This window comes from Epinephelus lanceolatus, chromosome 24 (assembly GCF_041903045.1).
Source record: "Epinephelus lanceolatus isolate andai-2023 chromosome 24, ASM4190304v1, whole genome shotgun sequence".
NCBI lineage: Eukaryota > Metazoa > Chordata > Actinopteri > Perciformes > Serranidae > Epinephelus > Epinephelus lanceolatus.
Genome location: NC_135757.1, coordinates 12,366,518 through 12,376,027, shown reverse-complemented (window position 1 = coordinate 12,376,027; position 9,510 = coordinate 12,366,518). Strand labels below are relative to the sequence as shown.

The 9,510-nt window shown below is 40.9% G+C and overlaps 1 protein-coding gene across 3 annotated transcripts in view; it reads left to right on the top strand.

The window, feature by feature from the left end:
• The first annotated feature begins 1,637 nt into the window (after nucleotides 1-1,637).
• The window catches only part of gckr (glucokinase (hexokinase 4) regulator), a 13,417-nt gene continuing 5,544 nt past the window's right edge, over nucleotides 1,638-9,510 (top strand). Inside the window, exons 1-13 of one of the 3 annotated variants that reach the window (XM_033616044.2) lie at nucleotides 1,638-2,181; nucleotides 2,458-2,607; nucleotides 2,689-2,757; nucleotides 2,837-2,905; nucleotides 3,220-3,293; nucleotides 6,146-6,212; nucleotides 6,317-6,370; nucleotides 6,486-6,580; nucleotides 6,696-6,801; nucleotides 6,898-7,016; nucleotides 7,736-7,834; nucleotides 8,277-8,374; nucleotides 8,540-8,607. In XM_033616044.2, the coding sequence (XP_033471935.2) occupies nucleotides 2,140-2,181; nucleotides 2,458-2,607; nucleotides 2,689-2,757; nucleotides 2,837-2,905; nucleotides 3,220-3,293; nucleotides 6,146-6,212; nucleotides 6,317-6,370; nucleotides 6,486-6,580; nucleotides 6,696-6,801; nucleotides 6,898-7,016; nucleotides 7,736-7,834; nucleotides 8,277-8,374; nucleotides 8,540-8,607 (1,110 nt within the window). In that variant the 5' untranslated portion in view covers nucleotides 1,638-2,139. The remainder of the gene's footprint in view (nucleotides 2,182-2,457; nucleotides 2,608-2,688; nucleotides 2,758-2,836; nucleotides 2,906-3,219; nucleotides 3,294-6,145; nucleotides 6,213-6,316; nucleotides 6,371-6,485; nucleotides 6,581-6,695; nucleotides 6,802-6,897; nucleotides 7,017-7,735; nucleotides 7,835-8,276; nucleotides 8,375-8,539; nucleotides 8,608-9,510) is intronic. The other 2 variants (XM_033616045.2, XM_033616043.2) reach the window with 2 other exon arrangements.

Sequence of the window (9,510 nt, the reverse complement as noted above, 5' to 3'; positions counted from 1 at the left end):
TTATTATTTATGAAGAGCTCGTATGAACACAGGTTGAACTGGTTGTATTTCAAAGGTACCTAAACACCATCAAACTAACTAAAAAAAGGACAAAATAAAAAGTTTAGGCATGAGGAGAGCAAAACTTTGTGCTTGAGCTCTTTTGACTGTATTATGTATGAATTCAAACATTATCATTGGTTGGTCGGACAGTGCTGCTGCATCATTCAGTGAAGACGAAAGCATTCAGATTGTGAAAAATGCATCTCGCGCAGTCGTCACGGAGACTGAGCCTGAACGGTTGGCTTGTTAAAGGCAGGCATTTACATTTTGAATGGCTTGTTGGATTTCTGCAAAAGTCAAAACAAGGAGTCTGAATGTACTGCAAGGCTGTTTTTGTGTCTCTCAGGGGTGAGCCTAGGTCTAGGGGGCAAAGAAGCCCATCCAGGCCTCCAACATGGCTGTTGAAACAGTTGACCTGCTTTACTTTCTAAAACCAGCTGCAATTGACCAGGGGAGTTGCAGGTGACACCATCAGCCGACTTGAGTCAAGCTCAGACCAGCCACTTCATACCACTGCAACTTTTCTCTGCAACGTTCTAAAATGGTTTTGTCTCATTGAGAATCTTTGGTCACCTCAAGGCTTGACTTACACAACACCAACCTCACGGGTGAAAGTCCAGAGTTTGTTTGACCCATTAACCACCACTCCCATCCTCCCTATAAGAACTTTCTCACTCTTTAAATTACGGTACTTGCGTTATAAACTGACACCACCCAGTTTGTATCAGAGAAGGTTGCCTCTTTGCGTCCATGTCTGATGCCGCTGTCCACTGGTAAAGTGGTGGTATATGACAAGTTGGGTTGTTGCCTGCTGCCTCTAAAACTGACATGCCTGGTGCGACTCATACAGCCATGAAAGGTGCCTCTGTGCGTTGGTGTCTCATGCTGAACATTTGCCTAGTTTGCCTTTTCTGCCTCCTCACCATCTGTTTCTACTTCTGTGGAGAAAAAAAGATTATGACTCAGGTTAATTGAAGAGTTGGTCCTGGCTGACCAGCGAACTCTGCGTTCCCTCAGCTGAAAACTGATTTGATTTTGGTTTAAATATCCGAATTAAGGTCCCTGACAGTTTAATTATGTCTCATATCTACTGGTATTTCCTAAGCATTAACATCTTACCCTTAGAAGTATTCCATTATGACACTTCTGTGTTGCTGCAGCCAACAAAGTACGGGGGCGCTTTGTCGTGGCTTAACACACAGCCCTACGCACAGCTCTGGTGTTGGACTGACTCAGAGAGGTTAACACCAAACTGTGCTTCAGAAGTCTTATATCATTAATAACCAGCGTGAGCCAGTGAGTAGTACACACGCATCACTCTACAGAGAGTCTCAGGCCTTGCTGTTCATGAAATCCATTTTGTTTAAAAAAAAGAGGTGATAGGAGTTAAATATATATAAAGTGTGAGGAGAAATAATATTAGTATTTGGTGATGGAACATGAAAAATGAAAAATGTCCTCGCCGCTGTGTCACTGACAGCAATTAGTCGGCAGTTATGACAGACAGTAGTGGGAGTTTGGAGGAGTGAGGCACACTGCAGCAAACAGTTTGACTCTGAAAGCGACAAAATGTAATAGACTCCACAATCTGCTGGGGTGTAAATATTTTCACACTGCTGAGAATCAGTTGGATCTTTTGTACACTGTAGGGCTGAAAAGCATGTTTAAGAACGACGGAGCAAATTTTACTGTTAGAGGTTTTTATTTATTGTGAGCCAGCAGTCTCAGAGCTCAGATCTGATTTTTTTTTTTTTGCCAGACCTGTAAAATGCCCAGTTTTCAGTTTGATCTCCAGCTCTTTTTGCTATGGTACATTGTGAGTGACTTGTTCCCTCATGAAATAGTTGCAAGAATGATTCCTGCTACTCATCCACGGATGTTCTGGGCATTTGTGTCGGTGTGCGACAGAGAAAGCTATACTCCCTTCCACTCCTCAGTCTCAAAGGTCCTTAAGTGAACTTTGTCACTACAGATAGAGCCGAGCACTTTGTGGTTTTCATTTTAAATCCCTGTGACTGACAAAAAGGACACGGGGTACACAGAGGGACATTTCTTGTGACAAACTGTTTTTGGCAGAAAAGGACAGACTCATGCAAGATGGCGGGATCAGACTGTCTCCCCACTGTGCACGAATGGGAGGTAACTTAAAGGACTATTTGGAGAATACACGTGCATATTAATAAGAGTTAGATAAGGAGATTGATACGACTCTTTGTACAGTAAATATCAAGATACAGCTGGGAACTGGTTAGCTTAGCGAGCATGAAGACTGAAGTCACGCTTCCTGTTTTAATAGTCTTTATGCTAAGCTAAGCTAACCAGATGCTAGCTCTAGCTTCATATTTAGCATACAGGCATGAGTCAGAGTATAAAGCGATTAAATTATTCTTAAAACTTATATTTTATGTTTCTCAGTCCCCAGATTACGAGCCGTCACTTCCTGTTTCAGAGAAGTCCAACCCCCTTACATGTGACATCGACCGGGCTTCAGCCAATCACATTGTAAGGATGCTACATGCCAGTGACACCCAGATGTTTCAGGAAGAAACAAGAGCCACCTACCAGGTATAGGTGTTTCATGTATAATGTAATGTCTGCAATTAAACTTTATGCTGAATTTGTTCTTTTAATGAATGCCATTTTTAGAGGCTGCTGAGTGAACAAGTGGTGGAAACGCTGATGGAGGTTGCCAAGAACGTAGAGCTCATCCTCAAGGTATCTACTTTCTGTCTGTGTGTATCTAAGTTGGTCAGTCAGGCATGTTGTTAGAGCCTCTCTTCTGTTTCCTTAACAGGATCCTCGGGACAGCCTTGTTGTGCTGAGCGGTTGTGGGACTTCTGGTCGATTGGCTTACCTCATCACGGTAAAAGCTGTCTTGAAATGTGATTTCGCCCACTGCACAGCAGGAATAAGGAAGCAAACAATTGTCTGTCTCAGGGATGTTCAAGAATTGAAACCAGTATTGTAAAGCAGTGTAGACCGTGGCAGTAATGTTAGGATAATGACACTTAAAGCAGCTACAAGGAATTTTATTTTGTTTTGATTTTGACGGCCCCTGTGGTAAAAAGCAGAAGGATGCACAGTGATGAGGTAATATATCTGTTTGTGGCTATTATTAACTGTAGTTGTTTTACACAAAGTGACTTCCTGTGTTGTGTTTTGCTTGTGTCTTGTTAGTCAGCTTTCAACAGAGCACTAAGGGAGCTGAACCAGAGTTCAGTATATTCGTACATCATTGCAGGTGGAGACAGGTATGTAGGGGTTTGTTACTTTGAAAAAGATTACCCTGAAAGTACATAACCAGCTGTAATTATTGACATAGTGATACATGTTCTTAAACTGGTTTTGTTTTAGTAGTAAAACACCTCAGTATTCTTATGATGAAGCTCTGTTACTCTGACCTGTCTGAGTGAAGTTATGCTTTTCTGTTTGCATCAAACATAACGTTACTTGAAGTGAGACTTTGTAAATTTTGAGAGAGTTAACAATACAAACTTCCATTTACAAATGAAAATTTGAATTCCTAAGTAATAAAATTAATTTAGCTTTAGCTTATGGTGGCTAATGTTAGCTAACGTGAGGAAACAAACCTTAAGTAGGTGCAAATGACAAGTTAAATTCCTAAGAAATATATATTTAGTTTAGCTTTTGCTTATGCTGCTAATGTTAGATAACATGAATAAACAAACCTTAAATAGATGCAAATGAAAAGTTCCTAAGCAATACATCTAATTTAGCTTTAGCTTATAGTGGCTAATGTTAGCTAACATAAGTAAACAAACCTTAAGTAGACGTGAATGAAAAGTTAAATTCCTAAGCAATATATCTAATTTAGCTTCAGCTTATGTTGGCTAATGTTAGCTAACGTGAGTAAACAAACCTTAAATAGATGCAAATGAAAAGTTCCTAAACAATACATCTAATTTAGCTTTAGGTTATGGTGACTAATGTTAGCAAATGTAAGCAGGCAAATCTTAAATAGATGCAAATGAAAAGTTAAATTCCAAAACGATTATATTAGCTTTAGCTTATGGTAGCTAATGTTAGCTAACTTAAGTAAGCAAACCTTAGATAGCTATAGCTGTATCTTTTTGCCTGTGCTACTGCTTTGCTATGTTTTAGCACGTCAAAGGGTTACATTACAAAACTTTTCTTTTTAACACAGTGTTTCTAAAAAAAGTTCTGTGACATATTAAATCTGGTGTAACAGTAGCACAAGCAAAGGTGAGTGATAAAGTCAACAAACTCATTCAGTAATATCAGTGATACTTGGTAATGTTTATCTAAGTTTGCTAACGTTAGCTAACGTTAGCTACTGGCAAAACTCCTGAGTGCAATGAGGTGAGCAATGGTGTGTTTTATGGCATTTTTTTAAGAGAAAGAATGTACAGTACAGGCCAAAAGTTTGGACACACCTTCTCATTCAATGCGTTTTCTTTATTTTCATGACTATTTACATTGTAGATTCTCACTGAAGGCATCAAAACTATGAATGAACACATGTGGAGTTATGTACTTAACAAAAAAAGGTGAAATAACTGAAAACATGTTTTATATTCTAGTTTCTTCAAAATAGCCACCCTTTGCTCTGATTACTGCTTTGCACACTCTTGGCATTCTCTCCATGAGCTTCAAGAGGTAGTCACCTGAAATGGTTTCCACTTCACAGGTGTGCCTTATCAGGGTTAATTAGTGGAATTTCTTGCTTTATCAATGGGGTTGGGACCATCAGTTGTGTTGTGCAGAAGTCAGGTTAATACACAGCCGACAGCCCTATTGGACAACTGTTAAAATTCATATTATGGCAAGAACCAATCAGCTAACTAAAGAAAAACGAGTGGCCATCATTACTTTAAGAAATGAAGGTCAGTCAGTCCGGAAAATTGCAAAAACTTTAAATGTGTCCCCAAGTGGAGTCGCAAAAACCATCAAGCGCTACAACGAAACTGGCACACATGAGGACCGACCCAGGAAAGGAAGACCAAGAGTCACCTCTGCTTCTGAGGATAAGTTCATCCGAGTCACCAGCCTCAGAAATCGCAAGTTAACAGCAGCTCAGATCAGAGACCAGATGAATGCCACACAGAGTTCTAGCAGCAGACCCATCTCTAGAACAACTGTTAAGAGGAGACTGCGCGAATCAGGCCTTCATGGTCAAATAGCTGCTAGGAAACCACTGCTAAGGAGAGGCAACAAGCAGAAGAGATTTGTTTGGGCCAAGAAACACAAGGAATGGACATTAGACCAGTGGAAATCTGTGCTTTGGTCTGATGAGTCCAAATTTGAGATCTCTGGTTCCAACCGCCATGTCTTTGTGAGACGCAGAAAAGGTGAACGGATGGATTCCACATGCCTGGTTCCCACTGTGAAGCATGGAGGAGGAGGTGTGATGGTGTGGGGGTGTTTTGCTGGTGACACTGTTGGGGATTTATTCAAAATTGAAGGCACACTGAACCAGCATGGCTACCACAGCATCCTGCAGCGACATGCCATCCCATCCGGTTTGCGTTTAGTTGGACAATCATTTATTTTTCAACAGGACAATGACCCCAAACACACCTCCAGGCTGTGTAAGGGCTATTTGACCAAGAAGGAGAGTGATGGAGTGCTGCGGCAGATGACCTGGCCTCCACAGTCACCGGACCTGAACCCAATCGAGATGGTTTGGGGTGAGCTGGACCGCAGAGTGAAGGCAAAGGGGCCAACAAGTGCTAAACACCTCTGGGAACTCCTTCAAGACTGTTGGAAAACCATTTCAGGTGACTACCTCTTGAAGCTCATGGAGAGAATGCCAAGAGTGTGCAAAGCAGTAATCAGAGCAAAGGGTGGCTATTTTGAAGAAACTAGAATATAAAACATGTTTTCAGTTATTTCACCTTTTTTTGTTAAGTACATAACTCCACATGTGTTCATTCATAGTTTTGATGCCTTCAGTGAGAATCTACAATGTAAATAGTCATGAAAATAAAGAAAACGCATTGAATGAGAAGGTGTGTCCAAACTTTTGGCCTGTACTGTATGTGTGTGGGTTTTTTTTAAGTTCCATAGTCTTACTTAAAATATATTCAAATCACATCCTTGTCTCTCACTCATTTTTCTTTAGAGCTCTACTATCCTCCCAAGAAGCGCCTGAAGATGACCCAAAGCTGGGCATGCTCAGTCTGAAGAAGGTCAGGAGCGTGGTGGAGAGAGTGTGTGTTTTAGACAGAGTGTAAATATGTTTTTCTAATATTTCTTTAGCATGTGACCACTGCATGTTTTTGCCGCCCTGCAGGTCTGTGAGGGAAAGAGGCGCGTCTTGTTCATTGGTATTTCCTGTGGATTATCTGTAAGTCTAATTGGTCAGAATCTGAATTCTGTGTTGGGCAGGGTGTTGATTTACTTTGCAGACTTGGAGATAACTGAAGCTAGTTTGTATACGTTTAATTTCTGGCTGTGCATAGGCTCCATTTGTGGCAGGTCAGCTGGACTTCTGCCTGCAGCACCCTGAGGTGTACACACCTGTGCTGGTTGGCTTCAATCCTGCACATCAGGCCAGGTACACATACCTTTCTCTTATTCCATCATGAAAGTGTTGGGGATAATTTGGTATGAAACATCAATTTTAATTTGAATAAAGTTAATTTTTAACACACAAAATAACAATGTTATAGGGATGAGCCCCTTCCAGGCTGTACGTTCACTTTTCGCAGTGTGGTGCAAAGGATGCAGCAGCTTGCCAAAAGTCAAAAAGCCTACCTCATCAACCCAGCAGTTGGGGTAAGAAGCTGTGCTTGTCCTCTTTCTCTTGTCTGACTCGAGAGAGCAGCGTGTCTTTATTTTGGCCAGTGTCTCTGTTTGTGTGAATGTGATCAGCCAGAAGCCATCAGTGGCTCCTCCAGGATGAAAGGAGGCAGTGCCACTAAGATTCTCTTGGAGGTTGTCCTGTCTGCTGCTCATGCTGCCACCTTTGCAAACACACCCATCACTTACAAGTAAGCCACACACTGAAAAGCTTGCTATATGATCTGTGTGCAATTACATGAATAAATTGGTATGTTCAGTGTACTTATTCACACATCTGGACAGCAGCCTGACTCTAAGATTATAATGAAGCTCTTACACAACACATTGATCCTCTAGTCTCCAGTTTTGCACCCAAAGGTAGCATCCTAAGTGCTTCTCTGTGTTGACAGCCATCAGCCTGCAGCCAATTCTCTCTCCTGTACATGCTTTTCACATTAGTGATGGGTGCATTTTGGAATCTGCTCACACTCTGCAGCAATAATTAAAATAAACACATTGTTTGTCTTTCTTTCCATTTCACACTAAACTAAGCCGACTGACTAAACCAGTGGTGCCTAGTCATGTGACTATATGGCACAATGCTGGACCATGTAACTTTGTTAAAACCCACATGTCGTTTCTGTCCTGTAGTTTCGTCGTGTTTCCATTGTGCGTTACTGACCTCTAGAGGTCATTGCAAAAAAGATATTCTGCCTTTTTAAATTTTTTCTTAACTGGAATGTCCACATGTAGACACCATTAGTGTACGCACATCTATTAAAATTAATTCAATCATTATTTAAGACTGATTTTATGGGGTTTATAACATGCTCAATACACACACACACACACACACACACACACAATTGAAGACGCTTGCATATATTTGCACCTTAATGTACAGCAGCTTCCTGTTTCTTCCCAACAGAGGCACCCTGCAGCACATGAGAGCATATGAGAAAACCCTGGATATCACTTACGCTCAGAGGGAGCAGATAAGTGCTCTGCTGGAGGCAGCTGGACAGAGGTGGAACATCCTGTTTTACACCTTTCACTGTGACCTTGAATTTCATTTAACAAGGCAAACAGGCTCTTTTTGATTCAGAGCAGCATCCTTGCTCTTTAGTTTCATCGAGCATTTCACAAAAACGCTGGAATAAAAAATAAAAGAAAGACCAGCAAACTTTATTTGTCGCAAGGTTGAGAAGCATCTGAATCTCTCTCTGCTGAAACCCACAATAATGACATTTTCCATGGTGGATTAGTTGTATCTGAAGCCTCCAGCAGCAGAGAAAACTCTGATCTACAACACTGGCAGCCCACACAGATGCAGTATGAGCCTTTCCTCTCATTACACAGACAGTAGTGCAGACAACTAAAAATGTGTGAGATGTTACAGATGCAGAAAGTCTGTTGATTTGACCTGTTTGGAACTGAAGTATCTGCTACTCTACGCTTCTCTGTTTCAGTCTGCGGTGTGGTAGGCGTGTGTGTTACCTGGGATGGGGCTCCCTTGGTATGCTGGGCCTCATTGATGCCAGCGAGTGCATCCCCACATTTGGAGCAGGTGAGACGAGTGTGATGTACTCACTAGCAACAAAACCACACAGCTTCATTTGCACCTGTTGGAACACTTTATCTGTGTGCTTCGATGATCAGGATGCATTTTACCAGATTTACTTTTACATTTGCATGATATTTGCGTGTGTGTGTGTGTGTGTGTGTGTGAAAGACTATGAAGATGTTCGATGCTTCATCAGCGGGGGATACAGAGAGCTGAACAACAATGAGGGCCCGCTGGTATGTGAAGGGAAACAATGAAATAACATCTGTTTAAACAAAAGAGACACATATAATAGAATAATGACCAAGTAATTATTGCAAACACAGAAAAAAGGCTCTCATCTGACACAATTCACTCTTTCACAATGAAAACTGTACCAAAGATTTAACTGTTTTTTTTTTACTACAGTAATGCTGTCAGTACAAGCCGACTCCAGACATGAAGATTTCTGTTCTGGCATGTCTACATGGGTCTTAAACAAGTCTAAGAAATCCTTACAAGGCCTTACAAAGTATTAAAATGTCTGAAATCCAGTAAAATCCAATTAAAATGAAATCCAGCTCTCATTTAGCAGCGTGTAATGACTCATCTGTCTCTGCTGTATCTGACTTGTAGATTAACCCGGAGCAGGATTAGTATGAAATATGTCCGACTGTACCTGCTTATGAAACCCAGTAGGACTCGATGTCTGTGTTTAATTAATCGTCTTTAGACCTTTTATTATACTGCTGGGTGGTCTTCATTCAGTCAAGAGCTTCTACTTGACTCAGGCTTTTTGAAATTTGCAAGTAGTATTTTTTACGGAAGCTCTGACAGGCTGGTTATCCATTTTCTAAGTCAGCTGTAAATTGTTTTCTCTCCTGTGTTCATGACTCAAGAACAGGTGAAAAGAGGGTTTGCCAGGATAATCTAAGTTTCTTTTTTCCATCTGTGAAACAGGTGGGGGAATAAAACTTTTAGCAGGTAAAAAACAGTTTTTCCAGGATAATTTCTAAAGTTACTTTTTTCCATCTGTGAAATAGGTGGAGTTTTTTTTTTTATTTCTTGTCAGGATCTTTTAGGTGTTTCTTGTTGTAATAATAATTTTAATCACAACAGACTAAAAGAAAAATGATCCTGACATTAAAATAACCCCCCAA